The sequence below is a fragment of the Lingula anatina genome, chromosome 3, assembly GCF_051362555.1.
Source record: "Lingula anatina isolate TDL-2025a chromosome 3, LinAna3.0, whole genome shotgun sequence".
In the NCBI taxonomy this organism is placed as follows: domain Eukaryota; kingdom Metazoa; phylum Brachiopoda; class Lingulata; order Lingulida; family Lingulidae; genus Lingula; species Lingula anatina.
In genome coordinates this window covers 28,755,134-28,782,877 of record NC_141769.1, presented here as the reverse complement: position 1 = coordinate 28,782,877, position 27,744 = coordinate 28,755,134, and the positions used below count along the sequence as shown (strand labels likewise).

General features: G+C 36.7%; 1 protein-coding gene across 4 annotated transcripts in view; it reads left to right on the top strand.

Moving 5' to 3' along the window:
* Positions 1 to 389: 389 nt before the first annotated feature.
* The window catches only part of LOC106171031 (uncharacterized), a 61,475-nt gene continuing 34,120 nt past the window's right edge, over positions 390 to 27,744 (top strand). For 2 of the 4 annotated variants that reach the window (XM_087007427.1, XM_087007425.1), the window contains exons 1-17: positions 390 to 535; positions 11,445 to 12,014; positions 13,256 to 13,384; positions 17,259 to 17,354; positions 17,796 to 17,912; positions 18,372 to 18,511; positions 18,872 to 19,085; positions 19,774 to 19,951; positions 20,562 to 20,688; positions 21,410 to 21,563; positions 22,125 to 22,463; positions 22,892 to 23,206; positions 23,471 to 23,617; positions 23,947 to 24,142; positions 24,857 to 24,919; positions 26,670 to 26,787; positions 27,221 to 27,428. In XM_087007427.1, coding sequence (XP_086863553.1) covers positions 499 to 535; positions 11,445 to 12,014; positions 13,256 to 13,384; positions 17,259 to 17,354; positions 17,796 to 17,912; positions 18,372 to 18,511; positions 18,872 to 19,085; positions 19,774 to 19,951; positions 20,562 to 20,688; positions 21,410 to 21,563; positions 22,125 to 22,463; positions 22,892 to 23,206; positions 23,471 to 23,617; positions 23,947 to 24,142; positions 24,857 to 24,919; positions 26,670 to 26,787; positions 27,221 to 27,428 — 3,148 coding nt within the window. In that variant the 5' untranslated portion in view covers positions 390 to 498. Of the gene's footprint in view, positions 536 to 11,444; positions 12,015 to 13,255; positions 13,385 to 16,126; positions 16,402 to 17,258; positions 17,355 to 17,795; positions 17,913 to 18,371; positions 18,512 to 18,871; positions 19,086 to 19,773; positions 19,952 to 20,561; positions 20,689 to 21,409; positions 21,564 to 22,124; positions 22,464 to 22,891; positions 23,207 to 23,470; positions 23,618 to 23,946; positions 24,143 to 24,856; positions 24,920 to 26,669; positions 26,788 to 27,220; positions 27,429 to 27,744 lie in introns of those variants that run through there. The other 2 variants (XM_087007426.1, XM_087007429.1) reach the window with 2 other exon arrangements.

Genomic DNA, 27,744 nt, shown 5'->3' with positions numbered 1-27,744 from the left:
TCATTTGACCCAAGTTCAAAGTTCCAACATGTCATAGTATTGAATAGAATAAGACAATAATATCTCAATTGAAAGAGTTTGGTGCAGGTGAAGAAGCCTAGGGTTTATATTTTCGGTCTACCCCCCACCACACACACACACACACACAAACACACACACTTGATTTTTAAAATTCAGTTTATTTATTATTGGTTGATGGGGAAATGGGAGTAAAAAAGAAAAAAATAGGCCGTCTCAAAATACATTCACGGTGATTCAGTTCGTCGGAATGCCTTAGAAAAGATGAAAACGAAACACTCTGTTGCACTTCTGTTTTCACAACAAAAGCATTTCCAAGTCGGTCACTTTCAGAACGAGTAACCGCATGGTATCGGTGCACTTCCGGGTCACGTGACTACTGTTATTCAAACTGTGCGTACTACATTACTCACGTTGTTATATATACGAGGAACGAGGGCCATGTATTTCATCGCATGACTAACGGGAAATGGTCCAAGGATGGGTCTTCAGTTCAGAAGAGATATAACATTAACAGGTAGGTGAAATCGAGGGAGTACTTTATAGTAGAAAGGGGTAAAATCAAATCGGCCACCGCAGGCTGTCCTCTGTACTGTAGGCAAGTGCCCTGCCCAAAAATGGCTGCCACCGTAAACAATGATCGGTTCTTCTACCATCAGCTACACATGTCATCTTTGGAGCAATATCTACTTCTGCTGGTTTGGGATCGTGTCTGGTGATCACTTTCTTGGAGTGGTCGTGATGGCAACGGCTGTTATTCAGACCAGTAATTGCTGTGTTGACACATATTGTCTCACAAAGTTCCGCACTGAAACTAGTAAATGGGAATTACTAGTCAGTTATGACTTGTACGAGGTGAACCGAATATTGAACTTCTTTGATCAGGAAAAGGAACAGGAGGTTCTTTAAACTTTCTCCTCCCTGTTTGCCCTATAAATGACTGATAATGTCAACGGTGAACATGTTCTGACTTCCATTCTTCTGGCGCAATGCTTCAGAAATCATGGTTAACAAAAAAACATGCAAATACTGGTACCTATTTTAAATACAGAAGAATTAATTATAGAATTTAATTTTAACTGTTATTTATTATAGGAATAGATAAATGCCCCAGTTCACAATGAATTCTATATTAAACATGTATTTGACTAATTCTTAACGAAATACTGAGATATATCACACAGTATTGGCATAATCTCCCCAATCATTTGCAAGGAATTCCTACAGCTACAGTATAATGTACACATATGTAATGTAGACGCATTTGGTTATAGTACACTGTGTGGTCTGGTGTGTAACCTCAGCTATGATTTGTATGTGGGGGATGGGAATATCCAGAGACTATTGCATTAATTAAATACAGCTTGGTCATTGACTCAACTAGCTAATAGGATTGCCCTTATAGTAAACTGTTTGATCCCCGTAACAGCTGGTTTACTGATATTTCATCAACAAAGCTCTTTATGAATGGGAAGTGATTTAAATTTGAAAATAAAAAGTGTCCTAATTTGTTGCAGTAATGTATATATATATATTTTGGACCCCCCCCCCCCCTCTTTCAAGAAAAAAAAAATAATATAAACAACCAAAAATAAGTATATGTGGAAAAATACTTAAGGCAAAGTACCTGGCACTCTCTAAATGGAAAATGTTGAATGATAAATTCTTTAACTAGTAAATAAAGATAAATTCTTAAACTATACATGGAAAAATGTTTGTCAGACAGTGCTCTGTCTTATTCCTCGTCTAAAATAACCAAGGAACCTTACTGTGCCAACTGCTAAGGACAAGATACATAAATCACTCCAGTCTTCCATCCTCTGTATTTAACCTAAGGAGACCTCTGTGACACTGCCCTTGTTAAATAACATCACCCGTAATAGCTGGACCAACTATGTATGCCATTAATGGTTCATGCTTAAGGGGAAAAATGGATTGTTGTTTGTACATATCAAGTCCTTGTTGAGTTATCTAAAGTTGTGTTTAGGTTTAGACTATGATGATGTTGGACTGGAGATTGGTCTAAAATCTGGCATTTGAGAATAGATCAATTTAGATCTAATGGGTTATAATTTTTCTCTGGATGTTAGTACATTTTTGATGATAAATGATTATAAACGGTAGTAGAAATAATGGATTATAATGAAAAATTTGTGGTCTGCTTGTCTGAGGGTGGATTTTGAACTGAAATCCATTCCAGGTAAGTCATGGTCTGAATGTGACGAATAATAACTGAAAATCTACCATATAACCAATGTCCCTTTAGGACCAAGCAAAGCGAAGACAATTAACAGCTATATTATCTGTATTAAATGGCCAAATGGTATTTGGGATGCTGTCCAAATGGGCTGCATGCTCCCTATGCCCTCATCAGGTTGTTAATGAAGGCAGTTAGAGAAATTGGCCTCATCTTTGCCACAAAGTGGTGCCCTTGCTTACTTCATAATTCAACATGTGCTTGAGATAGTCAGATTGGCTGCTAATTTTGTAAAGATTTGTCACAGGTATTTTGGACCTTACCTTTCAGGTCAGTTTATACCTATAAAAATCTTCCTGTTACATTTGCACTTTTATAATATTGAAAATTATATAAACAGCCTATTTTCCAGTTTCATTTCTGTATCTTGGTGTTTATATAATCACTTGTTATACAAACACTTTGACAAAGATATTATTCTGTGTTCAGTATGATAGGGTTTTTTTATTTGCCAAAGAGCTGGGGAATTTTAGCTGAACCACAAATTTGAACCAGTTTATCAATAATAAATTTTATAATTTCCTTGTTCAAACAAGGAGTTACAACTGTTGTAACTCCTTGGTTTAAATTAGAATTTATTAATTTCTTTGTTTAAATGTAGAGTGCTAGTATGTGGGTCTAAGTACATTATACTGGGCATTATGGCCCTGGTGGACAAAAATGACCTTTTATAACATATTGCCACATAGTTCTGATGCCTTTTTGCACACAGCTTTTTTTCCCTTATATAAATTTTTCTTGGCACTTTAAATTCCTGACCAGTAAGTCATAATGTGCAGACAACATTTCAGCTCACTTTATTCTGTGCAGCATCCATGCTGTTTCTAGTTTATTCCAGGCCAAGTTTTACACCATGTTGAAGTGTTTTTGTAATAAAAGATGAGATGTGTATCCTGATATTTCCACTCATATTTTACTTTATTTTCTATTGGCTCTGAAAGCTATGATGAAGATGTTTGACCTTTAGTCTTCCTGTTCTGAGTTATTGTTTTTTTTCCGAATCTTGAGAAAGCGTCATGCTTTGTTTTCAAGTGACTGTGAAATAAAATAAAAAATCCTATCAGGCAAGTCTATGTGAAAGTCTGTCACATTATATGTTCCTTAAAGAAAGTTGTTCAGTTCTCTCTTTGGATAAGAAATTAGGTTCCAGTGAAGTTTCAAAATATTTGTAGATCATGATAAGTCACTTCTGTAATAGTTAATCTTCTTGGTAAACATTGCAGGGGAATGGACCTTGTTTGCATCACAAGTCAAGTATTGTATTAAATACTTAGTCAGGAAACCGAGAAAGCACCATATTTGAGGTCATGTTCACAATCTTTCTAACTATACTCAATTCCACTTGAACCAAACAACATATATTCACAACTGGGTATAGCTTTTCACTATAGATTATCATATCCATGCTATTATTGTTCTTCATTATTATTAGCTCAGCCCTGGTCTTTTTGAAAGAAAGGAGTTTTGGACCAATAAAGATCGGTGTTGAAAAAATTGTCTGCAACTTTTCTGACAAATGTCAAATGATATATGATATCAATCAGCAGTTTCCAGCCAGGTTTTAGTCAAATAAATCACTTGTAATGCAATTGAATGTTAAACAGTAGACTTTGTTCTGGATTTTAGACCCCATTTCCAGAGATTAGATCGATCTACTTTAGATCGACCTAACTCCCTGGGGGTTCACGCTAAATAGCTATCAGCCGAGCGGACACAAAAGTTAATTACCCCCTTACAGCTTGTAGTAGGCGGGAGGGACATTTAAGCCAGATTATCTGACAGTAATCTAGTGGGACTCCCCGCGGGGATAGATCGATCTAAAAGCTCTGGGAATACAGCCTTAGTGCAGAGTGAGTGTTTGATTTGAAAGGTATAGTAGTATCCTGTGGCTAGGAAAATAGTAGGCATTTGAGTAAGAAGGCTAGACTCTGCGCAAGAGACTAGCCATTGTAAAGAAGTGCTCTTCTGGTTTAGAAGTCTGAACTCTACACAAGAGACTAGTTATTGTAAACTAGTGCTCTTCTAGGTAAGAAGTCTGCTCAAAAGCATACCTATCGTAACATAGTGTTCTTCAGTGTTAGATGTCTTAACTCTGCACAAGAGACTAGCAATGGTATTATTTTCTCTGCATGGTATATTATTCTAGCAGCCACCCAACGCTTATATAACGTGTATGTGATTATTGTTTAGAAAGTTGACTGGTTTCACAATCAGTGGGATATACCCGCATGCCTTGATTGAAGCCGTGCAGATGTACTCTGTTCATAAAATTGCTGCCCATGTTGTTAGGATGTGAATGTAGAAAGTGAAAATATTAGTTTTTAATTTGCTCTGCATCTGTTAGCTGATGCTACTTGTAGTGATAATGAGAAACACAAAGAAAGGGATGTATATTGTATCAGTTTGGTTCTGTAGTGGTTGGATTGACTTTAGCTTATAATTTTCTTTGGTTTAAGGCAAAAGAAGAGTTGGTAACTTCCTTTTAACAACCTTTTTAGAAGGCATTACCATTGAGGAAGCTATGTAAAAGCATTGCAAGAGCTGCAAATTATCTTGGGTGTGGCTAAGAAATCTGCGTCTCACAGATTGGGTTACTGGCAGAACGATTGGAAATAAAAATCTGGTCTAAAGTACTCTCTCTTCTTCTCTTGGCATCCATTCCAAGTCTCTGGCTGTCTTCATCTGAATTTGCTAGTCTGAAGTGCTCCTTCTCTGAACAGTTGTGCACACTTGAATAGTTCACGTTATCTTATCTTTGTTGACAGGTTCACTGTGACATAGGACCACTGGGGAGTCATAAATGGTTTTTACACATCCGTTGTTAACTTATTGGGTGGATATTATGTCTATTACAAGTTACTAGTATTTCCTACCAGCTTCTCTCTCTCTCTCTCTCTCTCTCTCTCTCTCTCTCTAATTGAATTGAGTAAATGAGATAACACATTTCATGGAAGATTAAGCACATTACTTCACAAATTAATCTTCTGTACTCTGTGAAGTCCCCATATGTTATGGCAATAAATCATTCAAATTGCATGAAATTATAACATGAAAATCAATTGCAATTGTGTTACACCTGGAAACTTGAACATGACAAGTGCTTCCAGAATTTGCACTGGATGCAGCCATATAATTAATTGTATTTCTTGTAATTTCGAGTCAATGTGTAGCAGGTTTCTTCCAGATTTATTGTGAGAAAAAAGTCAGTCACTGGTCAGCAAGAAAGCAGCAATGTCTGCCCAGAAGAATGTTCCCTCTCTTCAAATTTTGACTATTATTAGGTGATGCATGTTTGCTGTTCACATAGCCATATTTCTAATAGGCAGTCCCAGAATTCTTAGAAAATTTTCTTTTCCTGGAAATATCATAGTAAGGGTTACCCCACTGCCCGCCACATATAGCCTGGGTGTGGTAAGAATCTCTGTGCTGGCATCCGGAAAATTTACCTCTTAAAGTTTATTTCATTGGTTGCCAAGGAGTTCATCTGCGTACATGATAAAGAGAAGATCATTTGCTCCTAGGTTAAAGAAAAAAAAATGAAGAGATTTGTGTTTAAATTACTGCACAGATATTCTTAAAAATACAAATTCATCAAGAGTCATTGCACTAGCCATGTGATGCATCAAGTGAACGTGTAACATGCTAGTTATAGTATACAGAGTAGGTTGGAGGTGAAGTGGCTTAGTTTGGTCTAGGTACTAGTAAAGTGTTTCAGTCCAGTCTGGTATGTGATCAGCTGGCTACTGGGTGTCAGTTAGCACATACTGGTAGATAACTCTTAGGGACCATTCACACCCTTTCCCACTAAATGTGGATCAATCTATCTGTGAGGGGATTCCCACTAAATTGCAATTAACTGAAGCAGCTTAGATGTCTTTCACGCCCACTGAAGCTGTTAGGGGGTAATAAATTATCGTTTAGCAGCTTCAGTAGGCGTGCCAGACATCTACTAGTAAGCCCCTTCAGCTGAAAGCAATTTAGAGAGAAACTCCTGGGAGATGGATCGATCCTGTTAGATCGATCTAGGTATGGGAACCCAGTCTAAGAGTGGAGCCCTTATATCAGACTGACCTCTGTCTGCAGCTGTTATTAGCTGTGCCAGCCACCGTAGTTCGTATTGGGGGAGGAGGAGGGGGGTCATGCTGTAAGACTTTTATATCCAGGTAGATACAAGCATTCAAATTCTTGTAGTCCTGTGTATTGGACTGACCAGATTTTGCCCTGGAGAAAGATGTTTTGCACCTTAACTTGTCAGCAGTTGTAGAACAGTTCACAAATAATATGTCTACTGCTTTCTGTTATCTAAAGTATCAAGCAATAACCCTGGGTCCAGCATCTTAAAACTATTCTCAACCAAATTTTTTTATTACAGCATTGTTTGCTAAGTTAATCCTTATCTGATATGTAGGGTAAATCAAATAATCAAGCAAGTATTGAGGAGTCTTTGGCTAGTAAAGGCCCTGCCAGACAGGTTTTTTATTTCTTCTTACTCATTTTACAGTGAAATAAATCTCCTGGCAGTTTCTTTCGGACTGGACAGTGTCATGTTCTATATCAGCATGTGCTCTGCAGTACACAGAAGTTTGGGTGTGTGAATTATAAGACTTCAGAAAGTGGTTTCTTTTTTAAAACTACTTAATCTGAAAAACAAGTGATTAACTACCCAGTCATGCAAGCTGCTATTTCTGGTGAAGAGACTCAAGTACTTTAATAGTGAGTCATATGTTTGATGAAGTTTAAATCATATCAATTTGGGAGAAGGGTAGTATTGTTTTATTAAGAATTACACAGCTAATAAATATAACTGGAAGAGATCATGTACACTACACCCATGAGAATCTAAATAACCCTAATGAAAAAGTCCTATAGGATCATGGGCCAATTTCCTATAGAATCCTGTCTGTCTTTGACATTTGTAGGTGATGACAGTTATTTTCACTTACAGAGACCTCAGTCCACTGACACAGGCTAGAGTTGTCTAACCTGGCTGAAAGGAATGTAGTATGCCATACTGAATTAGCCAGTTAACATAATTATATAGCTGAGATTATTTTCCACACTCAATCAAAATACCATATACCTCATGGAAAATGTCCATCTTGTAAACCTCAAAGTGGACATTATCCATGTGATGATAGCAGTATTTAAGTGTGAAGACCTAAGTGACTGTATGGCACGGATTGTTCATTAATAGGTATAAATAGCAGTATAACTTGGGACATTATTATAGGGCTCATTCCCAATGAAACTATTGTTTCACATAGATCGATCCAACTCTGCGGGGTGGGACTCTCGCTGAATGCAATCAGATAAACAGATTAACACACCTCCTTTCCAACATACCCATGTAATCACTACTCAACGCTAGGAGAAGGAGTGTTCCACTGATTACATTCAGCAAGAAATCCCATGGACTTGGATCAATGTACATAGAACGATTATTTCATTGGGAATGGGCCCATTTATGTGAGCACAACTGTATGGATATATTAGCAGTAGTGATATGTGTACAATAAGGATGCATTCAGAACAACATGATCCCCTGACCAACTGATCCGTGGATCAAATATGGCCGACCCACTTGAAAGCATGCAGCATAATCCTCCAATAGACACTGAATAGATTCCCCCGCGGGGATTAGGCAGGAAGCTTTTAAGTCAAACCATAATTATTTGATATGAGGATCTGTTAGTCTGTGGATCAACTGTGATTGTGAATGCGGCCCAACAGTGTGGCTGGAGTATTATGGTATTCAGAACAATGGTGCGGTTGTTAGAAGGCACACTGGAGAGATGTCCAGGCCTTAGAGATGCACTGGACTGGAGAGATGAGCCTGAGCAAATAGAAAGAAGTGAAAATGATTATTGATGTTGTGGTTTTGTGGTGGAGAATGTTTTTTTTTTTTTTTTTTTTTTTTTTTTTTCTTTTTTTTTTTTTTTTTGAGAATGGGTTTTTGATTATTGTAGAAATGAGAAAGCATCAGGTTGAAGAGATGGCAGGATGTATGGGAGTTTTCCATGTGTGTAGTCCCTGATCTCCAGTCCTTCTTAAAAATATTCAGGACTGTCTGCAGAGTGCAATTAAAGAAAACGCAGAAAGAAAACACTATTCAGTTCATAAAAAAACAAAAACAAACTAAAATAAACAGATTAGATCCCTAGTAGCCAGTTGAATAAAAATACAACATTTTCATGTGCTGCAATATAATTTCAAGTATCCCCTTTTTGTAGTCCAAATCTGTTGCATGTCAGTGGTGAAGACATGAAGTTCATGTTCACAGTTTTTGACATTTTAAAATAATTTTTACAAGGGCAAAGTGGTAAAGATTGAGCCTTCGTATGTTATTATGATATATTTAGATTTTCCTGTGCAATGGCCATAAGTATAAGGTATATATATATATATATATATATATATAGTGCCATTGTCCTTTGTTTCAACTTACCACAGTGTTTTATTTCATAATCTGGTCAGAGTCAGATATTATCAGTGCTATTTATCTGGTGAGGGTTTTACTTCTCTTATATTATATGCACATATATTTGTCTGTGCACAGTGTCTGCAGTGCAGGATTAACTGTTTAAAGTGTGAGGAAAATCATCAGTTATTTGATGCAGGTAGATGGAGAGTGATAAAGGTTTGAAATATTTTAATATTTCATGAGGATATAGGAGCCATGGGTATAGTGTTGTTTCCAGATGGGTGATACAAGTAGCTGGTCATTTTGGAGCTTGACATCGCTTTGTGAATTGAAAGAAAAATTACTCCGTTGTTAACAAAAGATTGAGGCTCTAAGGACCTTTCTTAAAAAAAATTCCTCTTATTGACTTAATGCAGGTACTAGTAATAGATATTCAACAGCTGGCTTGAAGATGTGAAGCAGATAGGATCAGTCGAGGGGGGGGGGGAGGGGGCGATGTAGGGCAGATAAGCAGGCGAAGAGGTGACGACAAATTTTCAGCTCTGCCACCCTATCACAAGATATTACGGATAATCTGATTAGGCTTATCCTGCAGCTAACTGCATTTCACTAAGAGAAGGGTTATTTACCTGTGCTGATCAAAGTAACACTAAAGGTGGATCGTTTGAAGTGTAGACATGATGTGAATCTTTAGCTAATAATGCCGAGCTGGGTCCTAGCATCGAGTCAGCATTTCAACCTGTAGACAGGTGTAGCCAGGTGAAAGGCAACTGTCCAAGCACACACACACACATACACACATACCATAATATTGTTATGTAGCCAAGCTGAAACATACCAGCAGCTCCTTTTGCAGATGTTATCAGGTTATAAAGGAGGGGGGTCAGGAGGACAAGGTGGTTAGAACGAGACTGGTGTGTTCAGGTTGACAACAGAGAGAGACCAGTTCTGGATGTAGAACTTGTGCCACCATTCAACTTAAGTTGTCGGACAGGCGTCAGCTCAGCACTAGGCCACCTTTGTATTAAGTAACTACACTTCACTGCTGCATTCAGTCATATATGCAGGTGGTTTTGCTGCTGAGCTGGTGACTTTCTGCTAACACATTACATAGAATATTCCTAGCATACTTTTACTATCAGTTTGACAAATCAAAGAAGTGCCCCAAAAGATTTTTTATTTTATTTTATTTTATTATTATTATTATTATTTTTTTTTTTTGCTTTCCTTAGCCATAATATTTAATTGTAAACAACAAGTGGCCAGTGTACACATGCCTATAAAGTCAGAATGTCACAGGACCCTTCAACCTCAGTCAACATGTATATACAGGTATTCTCTTCACACTGGGGCCATTCTTCTTGGTGTATGTTCTCATGTCACTACATAATAATACCACAATCCATGCTCACGGTGGCGTGTAGTCACCTAAACCACATCAGAAAAAGTTTTATGTTGGCTAAAGAAATATGACAAATATGTTGGTGCTGTTTTTTTTTTCTGGAACAACGTGTGTCTGTACAGTGTATATTTAGCAGAAAAGTCTTGGGCAAATGTTAATCATACTATTTAGTTTTCATTGCTGGGTCACAAAATAATTTATCATCCTTTATTGACAAATAATCTCAGTACATTATTGAGCTGCGTATCATTCTGTTGACTAAGTTCACTGATAACATATCTCCAGGTCACTAAATACCTTATAATGGTTTAACACATTTGCTTTCTGTTGTGATGGAGAAAAACGGGATCGTGTCCTAGAAGTGTGGCTGGAAGCCAGTCCGAGGAGAAAAAAGAGGGCAGTCCACAGTGGCGGATTTAGAGGGAGGTCATCGGGGTCCTGACCCTCCCCCTCCCCCCCCCCCCCTACAATTTCGGAAAATCCAATGGCCCCCTCTTGAAATTAAAATTTTGACTAGCTGAATCATAGAACTTTCTAAACCACCGAATGACCATTTGCCCTCTAAAATAACAAATATTTTCAGGCCCTGAACCCCACGCAAAGGGGGAGGGTCTGCTTCAAATAATCCTGGATCCGCCCCTGGTCCAAACTTTCTCTCTGCCTCTCCCCTCAACCCCCCACCCCCCAACCCACTTAATACACTGGGCTAAGGGTTCTGTAATCTCATAGGCCACTGTAATGATGGGGTGGAGCAGAAGGTGGGTTATATGGGTGTAGATAATATCATATTACCCACATTTAAGAATACACCACATACTTTAATTGAATAACTTGTTTCACACATGGATCAACTTCAGGACTTTTAACATCAATTTTCTCCCCCAGGACATACATGTTAAATAATAAGTGCTGCTGACAGGGGCATTAAGTTTAGAGGTGGCTTTTTTCTGCGCTCTGTGGAATGATAAATACTGTGAATGTAGATCTACAGTTTATCTCCCTCAGTTGTTAACCTCCCCTGTCTTATCCAATGAAACCTTTGACCAACTGCTAATTGCATTCCTTTGAAACCATTTCTAATGTACTAATTTTTATCTTCACCTCATATTATAGCTATTTAATCTATTCTTTTATAAGTCACACTACATGTTCAAAAATAAATAATTTAAATGCTCTATAAATTCATGAATTCACAATCTTTTATCAATCCCTAAACCTTAAGTCTTTTTTTTTCAGAAAATGTTATTTTTGTTGATTTTTTGTGCATTTAAAAATTTTCTCTCCAGGACACAAATACCCTGGAATGCCCTAGAATTATTATTGAAGTATTTTTCTTGTCATTTCAGAGATGTTGCTGCTGGTACTGTTGCTGGCCTGCTGTCAACTCACGCAGGCACAGTTCCAGAACAAGGCCTATTTTAACTCATCCGCATATGTGGAATCAACAAACACATTTGACGTGCACAAAAGGACTACTTTTCAATTTCGGACTTGTTCCGAAGGGCAACTTTTATCTGACCACGGAGCAAACGGGGACTCCATAGAATTTTATGTAAACACAAATGGATCTTTACTTTTAAAATGGAATGCTTCCCAAGATTCTGTGTCAAATATTTTAACAATCGGTCAAGATCTGAATAATAACAATTGGTATAAGCTCAGCCTAAAATACCAGGTGGGCAACGTCACATTAACAATCGAGCAGGGCTCGAATAAAAGATATGAACGCCTTATAGCCAATAGTACATATAACAGTGATTTTAAAAATTTGAATTTTACTGGAGGAAGTCCACTGACGATAGGAAGAGGCTATCTGGGCTGTATTGAAGGTGCTCTCACGGTGGAATTGGACAAGAATATAGCGGGTCACGCCAATGTAGACTGGGGCAACTGTCCACTGGAGTCACAGCCTTGTAGTGAGTATAATCAGGATTTGTGTCTAAAAAAAAAATAAATAAAAAAAAAAGAAAAAAAAAGAAAAACAAGAAAGAAAAAAAGAAAGAAAGAAAGAAAAGAAAGAAAGAAAGAAAGAAAGAAAAGAAAGAAAGAAAGATAAGTAGGCCAAAAATTATTGGAATTCTTCATTTTCTTTAGTCAAAATGAACCAATCCTTTTATTAGCAGTCTGTAGATTTTAATTTGTGGACCAAGAGTAACAATGTATCAGACCTAACAAGGCAGCTCAGATTGGGCAAGAAACATATGACATTGAGTTTGATCTGGTAAAATCTCCCTTTTCTACAAAAAGGCAAATTGTAATAATGTTAATTCAACAGACTTTATTTAGATGGAATAACTTCTTCTTAGATGGCCATCAGTGACTGGTAAGTCTGTTATAGCTGTCATTTTTGAGAAAAAAATTCCCCATCCAAAGCTTTTAACTAAAATTTGTTCTTGTATATATTCTGGCATGGTTGAAAAGCTTAAGGAGTCTTTCTGATGATATCCCAGGATGTTGACACAGTGTCAGATTTCATAGTTAAAATTAACACTCATCCTGTCCATGTATTCACTGCATTGATATCTTCCTGTCTGGGCACCTGCTTACTCTTGGGACACTCACCTGGTTGTAAAAATTGGTTCAAAGAAACATAGACTTCTGTAAAACTGATAAAGAGGCTTAAGTTGGGATAGAGCAGTAGGGAGCCTGAAAGGCTGCTAATACTTTTCATACACTGGAAACAGTCATGATTGCTGTAGTTGAGAAAAGAATCTTGTTAGAACTTCTAAAAATTTACCCATTGAAAATAGTTTTAACTGCAGCATTTTTGTAACTATGCTTGTAAATAATAAGTTGAAAAATTAAAAGATGCATTTTGTGGAGTTAATTAAACAATTAAGAAGGTACTCTTTTGTTAATCCTTAACAATTTTGGCATCAGTAACTGCCAGAGCTAACTTTATTAGAACACTTTTGTCTATCTTATTGCAGACTTGAGTCAATGAAATTGAAACAGAGCACACTCTCACTTGTTGCTTTTATTTATTTAAAATAAGTTAGTTATTTTGTAACTTTATTACCACCAAAATGGTAGTTATGGTAATTATTCTGGAATAACTTTAGCATTAGCAAGTGTTGATGAAAAATATGTGTTGAAGTTGACTGGTGAAGCAAACAGCCTGCCTCTACCCTACATTACATATAATTTGTCATTTCAGGTGACTTTGACATCAACGACTGCTGGAGTCAGCCGTGCCAAAATGCTGGAGTGTGTCAGGACGGATTCAAGAACTACACCTGTGTCTGCCCCCCTCCTTACAGTGGCAGAAACTGTGAGACAGATCTAGGTGAGATATATTGACGTAAAATGAAATAAAATGCCATCTAGAGTTCTTTGGATTTATGATAGAAAAATGCTCCTGTTTTGTAAACTAAGTAGATACAGTACTAAAACCCATAATTCATTCTATAACCCATAATTCCAGTTAATGTTTTAGTGATTTCTGGCATAGGGAAGGATAGGTCCTTATAGGAAACCAGTCCTTGAGAAATCTAAATCTTTATTCTCATTCATGGCATTTTAGTCTACATGCAGGGATAAGATTTTTCTGACTGTTGGCAGTTTTCGGACTTTAGGACCCAAAAATACCATTGGCATTGGCTGCCACAATATATTTTCCAGCTTTTTCACCAAACGGGGGTTTCATCCCTGTGCCTGTGAAAGGTCCAAGATAAGGAGATGCATTTAGTTTTCAGGGCAGGGTAATGTTTGTGTGTGGTATCTTAGCACTCACAAATATTTAAGGGACTGGACTGCAAAAGGAGATCCTTGGTTTCCAAAGTAGCAGTATGGCTGCCTTTAGATTATTGGATAAAATGTGCAATAACTATGTAGGTGGTTTCGTAAATAAAGCACTCTAGATTGTAAGGAGATTTGTATTGGAAGAGCTTCCTGCTTCCCTCCATTTGTACCAGGTGCTCATTCTCTTGAAATGTCTCTCTTGCCCTGTGGATAAAAAGAAAGTTTATCTTCCTTCTCCTCATTCTAAGCTGGCTAGACATTTCTCAGCTGTTGACCTGCTCTAACAATTTCAGGCTGAGATAGTGAAAAAAAGTTCAGCTGGGAAATTTCTGGATAAAAATAATTTGAAATTTTGAAGAACATCTAAGAAGCTTCAAAAAATTCCAAAATATTACTATAAGTTTAAATAATACAACTATAAAAATTATTTGTTTAAATATTTAAAAGCAGAATTATTTTAAATAAAATCTCAATCCAGGAACATCTAGTTTTAGTCAGCTTAGGAAATAAAAAGTCACCAGAAAAATAGAATTCAGACACTGAAATGGAGAAGATAAGACCAGGGAAGGGTATTCAAAAGGCACTGGGAAGCATGCTTACTTTCGTCTGATAAGTTTTTTTTTATGTGTCTCCATCATGATCCACCCACTTGCCCTGAGTTTCAATATGCTCATTTCTTAAGACACCATCTGTGTACATAGATCTTGCTTTTGTCAGTATATTTACCCTGTGTAGCACGGGGTGTGATGATTCATGGTCGTGTAGTTCAACAGCAGATGATAGAGGAGGTTCACTGTTGTCAGTATATTTACCCTGTGTAAAACAGGATGTGGGGAGTCAGTCACCAGACAGTCGTAGTCAAATAGTCAGTTCAACAGTAGATGACAGAAGAGGTTCACTGGTGTCAGTATATTTACCCTGTATAACTCAGGGTGCTATGAGTCAGTCATCAGACAGTCACAGTCAAGTAGTCAGTTCAACAGTAGATGGCAGAGGAGGTTCACTGTCTGTCTAGGTCTGCCCAAATACTTTATTTCTTAACAATTTGTGAGGGACTGTTCACAATGAATTTTGTCCACCTAGCTAATATATGCACTAATTCCAAGGGGGCTCGCTGAATGCAATCATATTAACAGACTAAGACTCCTCTTGTTTCCAGTGTAATGGTATAACCAAGGTTTTGTTGATGAGATTTGGAAATTGAGTACAAAATTATATTTTTTAAAAAGATTATTTAAATTTTTAAAAATGGGATTATGAGTGCAGTGTAGAAATAAAATAATAGCAGTGATTTGGTTCTGATTTTATACCCCCCCCCCAAAAAAAAAAAAAATGTAATGGTCTTAAAAAAATGTGCACTGTGCTTTAGATAATTATGATATTAATCTGGGCAATATTTGTTTTTCCGTTTAAGTTTTAAATGTTCTTATTTTTCTTTAAAAATGGGCCCTGGGAATATACATTAGTATCAGGATTAGAGTGTCACTGAATACAATACCTAAATTGTTTTTAAAAAAGTACCAAAATTGCTTTAAAAAAAAAAGAAATATGATGATGAATATTTGATTACATCATTCCATGAGAAAAGTCATTGGATGCATAAATATCCAGTAGCCTATAGTAAGAAAAAAAAAGATTTACAACATTTAACTCATTATGTCTGCAATTGTTGTTAAAAAGTTTTTTAAAAAAGTATGCATTGTAATTAATTGGTATAAAAATGGAGCAATTGTTTAATACCAAAGGAAAAAATTAGATAGAATCAAACAGTTCCCACATGCATATGGTGTGCAACTGTAAATTGAGCAGGTTTGTATACCAGACAACTCAGACTATAACACTTTCTGAAACTCAACTGAACTTATTTGTAAACATGCTTGATACAGACTGTGCCTTGTTATTATATCTAAGAACGTGTCTTATGTAATATGAAAAGGAATAATGACTAAGCAGTAGTCATACTCACAGAGAACTAATAGATGGCATGCTACCTGTAGTTATCTGACAAGATCTAATAGGAAAGGACAGCTCATGGTTGATAAGAGCAAATAGAGGAGGTTTCACATGGCTGCCTTTGGCTGTATTCCCAGAGCTTTTAGATCGATCTATCCCCGTGGGGAGTCTCACTAGATTACTGTCAGATAATCCAGCTTAAATGTCCGTCCCGCCTACTACAAGCTGTAAGGGGGTAATCAACTTTTGTGTCCGCCCGGCTTACAGCTATTTAGCGTGAACCCCCAGGGAGTTAGGTCGATCTAAAGTAGATCGATCTAGTCTCTGGAAATGGGGTCTTTGATTGCATGTTGTTCTCCCCGTGGAACAATCCCTTTAGTGTCTCAGCTGAGTAAACCTGTGGCAAATTACTCCCTTGTCAACAACAACCCATCCAGGGCTGGTTAGATGGGGACATGAGTAATGATCTGTGGACAGGGGACAATATTGAGTGAGGTTGTCACATTTGGTCACACAGTTACACCATGGTACAATGTCGCGTTATAACAGCGAAAACAACAGCATTACTGACTTTGTTGATGATTTTTGTGACTGATGGGAGCGCAGAGGGTAAGTGACATAGGAGTAGGAGTAGGCAGGATGGGACATTTTGTGATACTTGGTATGCTCCAGTAAAAGATCAGCTGATATTATAACTACTGTAATGCCTCGATCTTTTCAATGGGTAAAGGTTGTGAATTTTACAGACACTGTATTTTTTAAAGTCTTAATTTCTTAAAACAAGAGCTATCTTATTAAGTGGTGGCAACAAAATTGGAAAGCAGACTACCTTATAGTTTTAATCTATATATTAAAAGCACCACAAATGCTATACATGGTTTTAAAAAGATGTATCTGAAAGTTTGATCATTTTTGCCCATTGAAAAAATTGAGTGCCATGGCTGTCAGGGTCACCTAAAGCTGCTTGTATGAATAAAGCTATCAAACAGGAAAATTACTAGTACATAGTTAAATGTATTCATGGTCTTTGAAAACTTAACATATATTTAGAGAAAGTTACTGATTATGTTAAAACTTTTCTAAAAGTTGCTCATAAAATAATGGACTGTTGGACCAACTGAACAAGTTTTTACCAGTCCTTGAATTTTTTTTATGTCATGATAGTTAGGACAGACATTTTCAGCATGTCTGAGGCTGACAGTCAGCTGGTTTAAAACAGTCATATTATTAATATGAATTAATGTGAATTGCCATCAGTGAGACAAAATGAATTCTCTGTTTTATAATCAATTGTTTGTGAATTAAGTAAAAGAAATCTCAAATTAGAGAAGTTCTTTTTTCAGAGACATTTGTGAGTTTTGTCTGTCATATTTTAATATTTATATTTTAATTTTTTTTTTAATAACTGGTATTTCGGCCAGTGCTGACATCTATATCTAATCCCTGTATCCTTTCCATCTCTCCAGGTGCCAGTGGCTGCCAGACGGGGCTGTGTAAGAATGGTGCAACATGTGTGGATGTTACTGGTCAGACCAGGCTGTATGAATGCCGCTGTGTTCCAGGTAGGGAAAGATAGAAGAATAAAGTAGGAATTAGATAGAAGAATAAAGTACTATTTATTATTTTATGATTGTATGTGTTCTTTTATTTTAATTTTCATTTTTGTAAGTGTGTTTTGTTTTGATTGTTCTTTTTTTAAATTGTTTCACTTTATGTCATCTTATTTTATTTTTATTTTTGGACTTAATTATTTTTCAAATTATTCATTTATTTCTCATGAGTATGATGTACACTTATCTTTCAAGATAGCCTCATTAATGCAAGTGTATTTTGTATTGCAAGAGTTGACATATTGCATGTTGAAAAGATATTCATGAAGATGACTACAGAACAACTGTTTACCCTCTGTTTTTATATAAAGACTTTGAATAAGAATTGATTTCATAATTAAAAAAAAAAGAGATTTAGAAAGAGTTTATCATAAAAGCCATGCTGGTTTTCAGGCTACACGGGTACCCACTGTGAGAATGAAGTGAAGGAGTGCGATTCCCAGCCGTGTAAAAATGGCGGCCAGTGTACGGACCAGATCAACAGCTTTGTCTGTAACTGCACAGGGACAGGTAAGATGGAAGGGAGGGAAAGAGAAGAAAAGATGTTTTTAAAAATCGTTCTCCCTGTACAAGTTCATAATATGTATATACATCAGTGGTAGCAGGTATATGATGTCCAAACATTTACAACCACTGAGCGCAATCCTGTCTCATGATGAGGCTTTCCTAGGGGCAGATCCAGAGATATTTTCTGACAGTCTTCCAAATTATTTTTGTTGATCCATCCTCCAATTTTGACCATCTTCCAACAGAAAAAAAGTTGCCCTTCAATGTAAAAAGAAAAATTCTGACCATCTTCCAGAAGACCCAGAAGATGGCCTCTGACTGCCCCTGTTACCCAACTTTCATTAAGTTTAGTCATTTATAGTGATAAGCCAAGGAAAAATGTTGTATATGAGTTTCCTATCCATTTTTGTTCAATTTTCTCCCATATTTTTCTGGTAACAACTATTTCTCTCTGGTAATCAGGATACACAGGTGAAGACTGTACCGATGACATGGACGAGTGTTCCGCCTCTCCGTGTCAAAATGGCGCCACCTGTCAGAACAACCAGGGGACGTACTCCTGCATCTGTTCCCCAGGTTATGATGGCAATAACTGTGAGAGGGTATGTAAAGACTATATTTAGACTTTTAGGAATACATATACATAACTTAGCAACCCTCCAGCAGTTCATAGAAATTGTTGTGGTTTAATTTTAGACTAAGCAAAGATCTTCAGCTTTGACATAGCAGTTTTTCAACAGGTTGTTTTTCTGATTTTATTGCATACTTATATGTATGGAGAGAAGCTACTGGAGACTACATTATAGTTTTTATACAGTTATTATGTGAGAAAGACACAAAATATTTCCACACAGTTTTCATTTTAATGATATTAGTTTGCCCTTAAAACATTATGTATAATCATATTTTCTATCAGATAATATTTATCCACTTGAACAACTGAATTTTCTTTCCGTTTTCAGGAAGTCGACGAGTGTGCCTCATCTCCCTGTCTAAACGGTGCCACATGTAACGACGGCCTTAACACGTACACGTGCACATGTGCGGCGGGGTTCAGTGGAGAGAACTGTCAGACAAATCTTGATGACTGCGTGGGTGTCGTGTGTCCCGGAGATAACGTGATATGTGTAGATTATGTACTGAACTACAAGTGTGAATGCGCCCCGGGGTTCACGGGTAGGTAACCGATTTACGTACTGACAAAAATGGATCTGTGTATTATTGTTAGTCATATTGAGGGAATTATAAACTGTTCATTTTTTACACTAACTGAAAGTGTATGCGTACAAGTTGGGATGAAAGCATCATATTAAGGAAATTTTAAACTGTTCAATTTCTACACTGTAGCAGACCTGTAAAAGTTGGGACGATTTCTGTGCTTTCAGTTCGTGTAGAAATTCAAACATTCACAATATCTTAATATGAACTGATGCTGCAGGTGGGGAAATTTGTGAGTAAATATGTCGTAGATACGCCGTGAGTCAGTGAGTCATATGAGACATACACAAGTGTGAAGAAATAATAGATGCTACATATACTACGCTGATGAATGGTAATAACTATGGAACAAAAGACCCAAGCATGGTGTAACTCCTATTCGCGCATGGTGTCTGTATGCCAGATACACCATGTCTGGATCTTTCCTCCGCAACATCTACTGTAGCATAAATTGCAATATTGCACTTGGAAAATATCGATTTTTTAAAAGTTTTTTGCTTGACATTATGTCATATATTAGTGGACAGCAATGCTAGCTCTCAAAACTTCCATCTTTCTCTTAATTTATGAAATTCAAATGTGTCATGTGTAAGGTGAAAAAATATTTAAGTCTATGATATGCATTCATAATGTATCTTTACTTCAGGAGACCAAAGCAATTGTGTAGACATTAATGAATGTGCCAGTAACCCATGCCGTAACAATGCAACATGCGCCAATCTCTTGAACGCGTACAACTGCAGCTGTGTGACGGGGTTTTCTGGCGTCAATTGTGAGGTGAACATTGATGAGTGTGCTGGCCAGCCATGCAGTAACGGAGCCACGTAAGTATTCCTGCATCTTTGATATGAGTACACAGTATCTACCTGTATTTTTAACATTATTGTGATGGATGATATTAACAAAGGTGGAACATGGCATATGTACTAAATAAAGGTAAAAATTGAAAGTGAAAATATCTGTAAATTTCAAAAGTGTTTGTTTAAGTATTTTGTTTCATATAACTTTCAGACAGTGAGGTGCACAGGAATTACCTGCAAATTGTAACATGTTAATTATTTTAGTTCTCTTTTATGTCTTTTATACACACGCAAATTATACACAATTTATTTATACACAAGATCTGTTTTTAGATTTTATATGTCATATGTCAGTATTGTTATGTGGGCCGGTAGTCAGCAATTTCAAAGGGGGCATCTTTTCTTCTGAGAAAGTGGACCTTTTACCAAGAAACCTTTATGTACCTAGGTAAAATTTTACCCAGCGCAGATCTTTTCCCAGCAAGAAGGGGGTTCTTTGTTCTTTGAAACCTTTCAAATTCTCCTGACCCCCCCCCCCCCTCCCGGGTTGAAGACCCAGTAGCATAATTCTATATTCTTCTAACATAAACATGACTAGTTAAGTAATGTACTAGTATGTTCTCTACTTTTCTAGATGTGTTGATGGCATCAACAGGTACACCTGTTCATGTGCGGCGGGCTACACTGGCACCACCTGTGCCACCAACATAGACGAGTGCGCTAGCAGTCCTTGCAGGAACGGTGCCACATGCATGGACCAGGTAATGTCACAAATATCATAAAGGGGATACTAGTATGCATTTTTAACAACATTTTCACAAGTCTACAAACTGAAGAATGGGGGTTGTTAATGCTCTCAGTACGCTTTTGAAAAATAACAAGAATGATGATCCAAATTGCTGTCAAAGGTCAACAATTTTAGCTTTTCACCTTGTACTCTCTGGAGGGGAAGGGGGTAGGGAATTAGTCTACGCTTCGTGTACTTGTGAATATGATGATAAAAATGGATGACCCCTTTAGTGTTATAATAATGAGCATTTAAATCAGCTTTGATTGACAGTGATATTACTATAGAATTGATTATAACTGCGAATGATTTGGATGTTGGATATCCATAGCTCGGTGAAATCTCAGTTCTGCGTTTGATGAGATGAGTGATTTTCTGACTTTTTGAGGTTATGATTTTTCTTTTTTGGTTTGTTAGTGAACAGCCTAATTTAAAAAGTTATTAAGAGATTTAATAAAATTTTCAGAATAGGTCAGTAAAGGGCTAACTTACTACCAATAAGATTTTGCTGTTGATCCATTTCTTTTTTAATTAACAATAAGACAGATTGGGCTGCTACGGTGGAGTTCTACTCCCTAAGAGTGCTTTTCTAGCTATCAGTAGAATGACTGCAGGTCTGTGTTGTCAGCTAAACATAAGGCTAGTTTAATGAGTGAATAATGCGATCTTATTATTGTGTATACTTTCATCCCCAGGTGAATGGCTACACCTGTGACTGTGTTGCTGGCTGGACGGGGGTCAACTGTGAGGTGGACGTCGATGAGTGCCAATCTGACCCCTGCCAAAATGGCGCCACCTGTCAGAATAGATTGAACATGTACGACTGTGTCTGTAGACCCGGGTTCACTGGTATGTACTGCTGTCTCTGAGGCCAAATTCAGAATAGGGGACTAACAAGTCAAATATGGCAACCCACTACAAAGCTTGCTGTCCATTCTGCTAATACATACTGAATAGATATCCCATGGGGAAGTATTTAAGTGGGTTGGCCATATTTGACCCTTGGACTAGTTAGTCCCCTATTCTGAAGTCTGTTGTCTTAGTACTAAATCATGACCAAAACTTGATTAACAGTTATTTTTTACTCTGTCTTTTGTGTACATCCAAATGCTGTCATTGAATTATTATTGTCTTAATTGGATTTCTACAAGCACTACCATTATTACCACTTCCCACATCTTATTTCTCCATCTTCTCTTTGCACTATCAAATGCTTGGACCATTTAAGGAAATAATTTCCAAAACAAGCAAAATTTAATTTAAAAAAATGAAAACAAAATATTTTTTGACAAATCATGAAGCTAAAGCATAAAAACCCCACCTTTCTCTTCATTAGTGTCCATGAATTTCACCTGCACTTACAATAATCAATGACATATATGAGTAAAATATTATTGTACTTCACACTAGGGGTTCACTGCGAGACCAACATAGATGACTGCGCCTCAGGACCCTGTCAGAATGGCGCGCCGTGTGTGGACCAGGTCAACGACTACATGTGTAACTGTACCTCAGGGTGGATGGGAAAAAACTGCTCACAACCTTACGACGCATGCTCCTTCTCTCCATGCCAGAATGGGGCCACATGCACCAGTATAATTCCGAATCCTGAATACACGTGTATGTGTGTGTTGGGATTCACTGGTGCAGACTGCGAGACGGACATTGATGATTGTGTCAACCACACCTGTATTAATGGCGAGGTGTGCCTTGATATGGTCAACTCCTACAAATGTCAATGTCCAATAGGTAAGTTGACCATGGGTTAAGTATTTGATTTCATGACCATTTTTGTTTATGACATATGAAAACTTTAATGTCAATTGAAATGATTTATTTTATTTTATTTTGCCCAAGGGCAAAGGATGATGATGATGATGAGAATAATTAACAGATTAAGGATGACATAGGACATAAGATGTATATTTTATACGTTCATGCAGAAAAGATATATTTGATTGTTATGTTAAAAATTCCTTTCAGGTAAGAATAGCATCTGGCATGTACTATTTTTTAAAAATTTTAACTCATCAGTGCTATTTAGATTACATAATCACTATTGTCAGGTGATCATTGTAAATTTGTTTACTTATTGTCCTTGCAAAGTATGTTTATAAGTCATGTTACTTATTAAGACAAAGTACGCAAATAATTACATAGCCTACCTTTCCCTGTAGGTTTTGCTGGTGATAACTGTTCTGTGAACATCGATGACTGCGCCGACAGCCCCTGTCAAAATGGCGCCAGGTGTGTCGACGGTATCGCCAGTTATACATGTAACTGCACGCAAAACTATTTCAACCTCACCCAGTATACGGGGAATCCTGACATGTTTTATATCAGTGGATGGAACGGCACCAACTGTGAAAGAGACATTGATGAATGTCAGTACCAGCCGGGGATATGCCTGAACAATGGCATTTGTCGCAATAAGAACGGCAGCTTTGACTGCTATTGTGCACCGTCACAAGAAAAAGGGGCATATTATTCAGGTAAACCCTGTTTGATATGTGATTCAAATGTTTCTGTGTTTGCCTATGTTTTAGATTGAAATGCAGTGGGAATTGGAGTGAATTTCGTCATCAGTCTGGTAGATTTTGCACTACACGTTGTTAAAGCACATTAATTTATGTGATCTTTTGCCATACTTTTTAGCAGAACTGGAGAAATCATATCACACATCCATTTTTTTTTTAATGAATTCACATTTTAGGATCATCTTATTTAGTTATCATTGTGTTCTGGGTTTTTCACAGGTAAAAACTGTGAGCAGGTGACGGATTATTGCACTAGTGGAAATCTGGCAAGAGACGACCCCCCAGTGTGTAAGAACGATGGCGTCTGCATCCCCCTTGCAGCAGAAGCTGGAAACTATTTGTGTAATTGCTCTGCAGGATGGACAGGTGAAAATTATATTAGAAGGGCATTTTCTTTAAAATGTGAAATGTTTGGAGTGAAGATGGTGCTCCTGGCTCTGTAATCCATTCCTCATAGATTGTCTTTTTTTTTTTTCACCTGACTTACTGATAGTTGTTTCTTAGAGATTCAAACACTGAAGTTATCATTTTGTCAGGTGCATCTTATTACTTGTATTTAAGATTTGTTTTGTGCTTTTACAGGTATGCAAGAATGATTTTGGTTAAATCCACTAAAGATTTCTCGTTTACTGAGACCTTTGCAGTCTTATTAATGTAACCGTTCTTCTTATTGAAAAAAGAATGATAATTTTTAGGCAGAAGATGCAGAATCGACATAGATGAATGTGCATCTAACCCGTGCCAGAACAACGCAACTTGTGACGACCAGGTCAATGGTTACTTGTGCGACTGTGCGCCAGGATTTACGGGCATTCACTGCGAGACTAATATCGATGAGTGTGCCTCAGATCCGTGCCTGCATGGCGGAAGCTGTATTGATCTGGTCAACGGGTGAGTTCTAGAAATTTTTAGGGGTAAATAGGTAACATGTAAGTTCAGATGTTATGTAAAAGGCAGTGGACACATTAATTTGAAGTATCAACTGAGCAGTTTGCAGTTTTTAAGGCAATGCTGAAGATATGTTTGACGATACGTATTTGTATGAACTCCCTCCCCCTGTGTATTCTGCTGCTTTTTAGTTACCATGACTACATTTTATTATACACCATACAGCAGCCATTGTGGATCTGACAAAGTTAATTTTTGAGCTATATTCTCCTTTTTTTTGAGAATGAAAGAAAGTTATTTGCACATATGCCAGCTTTTTTCCCCATCCAATCCTGTATGGCATTTTGGGTGAACATGTATCAGTTGTCTGTTTTGTGCCATAGTTTCTCTCTTCATAGGTTTGTAAATGAACTGCACTTTTTATTCCTATACAGCAGCAACATGTATAATCACAATGATAAAGCAGAGCATTTTATATGACAAAGTTATTTCACAAGTCTGTATTAAATATTGCCAGATATAAATTCCGACTAAATTTAGATAAATTGACAACAGTCAAGTCCACATCCCCACAAAATGCTTATATTATTTATCGAACCACTTACTCTCAATTTTTAATTGACAGAAAGATGTTAGAAATATTGTCTCGTCGTCTAAATGTTTACAACTTCCTGTTATCGTCCTGGTCATCTTAAGTTTACCACTTCCTGTTTACAGTCCGAGTCTTCTAAATGTTACCAAAATCTGTTTACAACTTACTTGCGTGGATAATAACACAGGGTAGGACAGTAATGCATGGTTTTCAGATTTGCATCTTGGCAGCAGTAGTGACATCTATTATCAAAAATTAGCATCCTTGCTGCAGCAGTGACACCTATAGTCAAATTTGTACATTGGTAAAACATAAGTGGCATCAGTTTTTCAAAAGCAATAGAAGTATTTATACTCAGTGTGTATTTATGGAACCAAGCCTGAAGTTTTTTTGTTAAAAATGCAATGAAAATTTGTCAAGTCTGCATCCATGTTTTGCACAAAAGACAGCATTGTTTCAAAATTTACGAATCAACTTTTTGCCTAGATATTTTGATTGCATTTTTAACTTGCCTGCATTATGTTTTTGAATGAAACTGTGTACTATTAACATTTAATGTATGTCCATCAGCTTTAATACAGGCAAATTGTTATCAGTAACCCTACATACACACATGCATACACCTACACGCACACACACAGGCGCACACACTTGTTGACAGTAGAATGCAAGTAAATAACTGAAATCTGTGTTTGTATGTGCATCAAGCAAACTACAGGATCGTTTTTTTTTTTTTTTTTTTTTTTTTTTTTTTTTTTTTTTTTGTACAGAAATACTTATAGGAATAAAATGTCACATTTTACCATTGGTAAGAACCTGAATCTGGTCTTAACTTAATGGTCATTCTATTCTAGAGAAAATGTGTGTGTGATATGTTTTAATATAGGAACAGAAACCACTTTCGAGTTATGGAAAGGCATGCTTAATAAAACTTAACCCTAGGCCTTTTAATGTACTAATCATTCATGATGTAAAAAGAGAAAAGAAATTAAAATATTTTGTGTTGAATTCATAGCTTTAGTTCAATTTATTCATATTATTATACTTTTATTTTGCTCTCCATTATCCCAAGGTAAAGAGGCCAATGCATTGCGTGCATGTTTCAATTTCTGTATTCCTAGATAGTGTTGGTTGTACAATACTGTTGTTGTTAAAATCTACTGTTATTATGTTTGTTCCTCCACAAACTGCAGCACTGAATAGAATACCGCTTGGAGCACAAACACATATTAAGATAAAGAGGCATCTTCTGTATGATGATTTTAATTAATACATTAATAATATTGAAATATCATCACTGAAAATGAGATCTTTGTCCTAAAACTAATTTAGAGAATAATTCAGGGCATCTGTATTGTAACGTGTCAAAGATGTCAAATCAGCTGTGTATTGTAACCCATTCACAAGACTGATAGAGCTTCAAAAGCAGCCTATCTACCATCATATACATACATATGCTATATATATGTCTATAACACATATTATATTATATTATATTCTTGTGTGTGTGACTGTGCATGTTGAAGTTATAGTAATCTGCAACCGCATGCATTTTGTTGTTTATTGTGTGACTGTTTATATAAGAAATAGGTTTAGAGAAAAATCTGTGTTGCACAAATGTTTCAAAAATATTTTAAGCATATAAGAAAGGGTGAAAAGACATCTTGGCAACAAGTAGTAGAGATTTCCAACAATTCTATTTTCCTACTTATTAGGTATTTTAATAGTTTACAAATCCTTTAAACATTTTTGATAAGTCGCTTTAATAAGAATATATTCTAAATTGAATTTAGAAAAAAACATTATCAAGCATTTTCAATCCATACCTAATGTTATCACAGTGGCATTTCCCTGTTTGTGTTTTAACGTAACTGGTCTACATGTGTTCTGATGTGTGTTTCTGCTCTCCCTGAATAACTCTTCCATCCCATATTTTAGCTATGTCTGTAACTGCACTGGCACTGGCTTCAACGGCACCCACTGCGAGCTGAATATAGACGAGTGCGCCGTGTACCATCCCTGTCAGAACGGAGCCACATGCACAGACGGGATAAACGTGAGTGTCATAAGCATAGTTCTCCTACATAAATTGGCAGATTTTTCAGACAGAATTTTCTTGCTTCCTCTTTGCAGTTTGGTATTAACACAACTGTAAGTTCATGTCATTTCATTTCATTTCATTCCTTCTTCCCTCATTTAAGAAGTGGTAAGTTTTTACAAGGCACTGATAAATTGTATCACAGTTATTACGACTTGGTATTTTATCAGGAACATTTTTTATGGGCATTTATGTCTGGGATATACAAAGTTTTCACCTTTTGATTTAAAAAAACATTTTAATGTGTTGAACACCAGTGTGATAAACATTCAGATCTTCCTTCAATTATTACATTGACAAATACACTTATTCTCTCTTTTCTTTTAAATTTTGCTCTTTCCATGGAACAACCTTCTAAATAAACCTTGGAATGTGTACTCCTCACTTTTAGGACTACAATTGTACATGCTGGGAAGGTTACCAGGGCAAGAACTGTGAGATCGACATCAACGAGTGCGAGTCCAACCCGTGTCGTTATAACAGCACGTGTCTCGAGCGCTCCGACCTCTCCCTGTACCAGCAGGGCTACCTGAACTTCAACAACTTTAACTTCTCCACTGCGGCTGGTTATGTGTGCGAGTGTGTGCCAGGGTCCACAGGTGAGCAAACACAATATGGAGATTTTTTTTTATCTCAACTACTGCAATGCAGAATTTTCAATTCACACAATGCTGTATTTTAGTCCACTATAAGGGTCAACATGTAACTTGACTGGTATCACTGAAACAGATATCGAATACCAATTTAAGAAATTTATGATATTGTGTTAATTATACATTATCAGAAGAGTAGTTGATATGTTCAAAGTTGTAAGATCAATCATCACATTTTAAAGAAATTGCCAACTTTTCTGTTTATTGTGATATTTAGTTTATGTTGCTGAATGATGATTGTTGGAATTCCCTCTGATTTTCA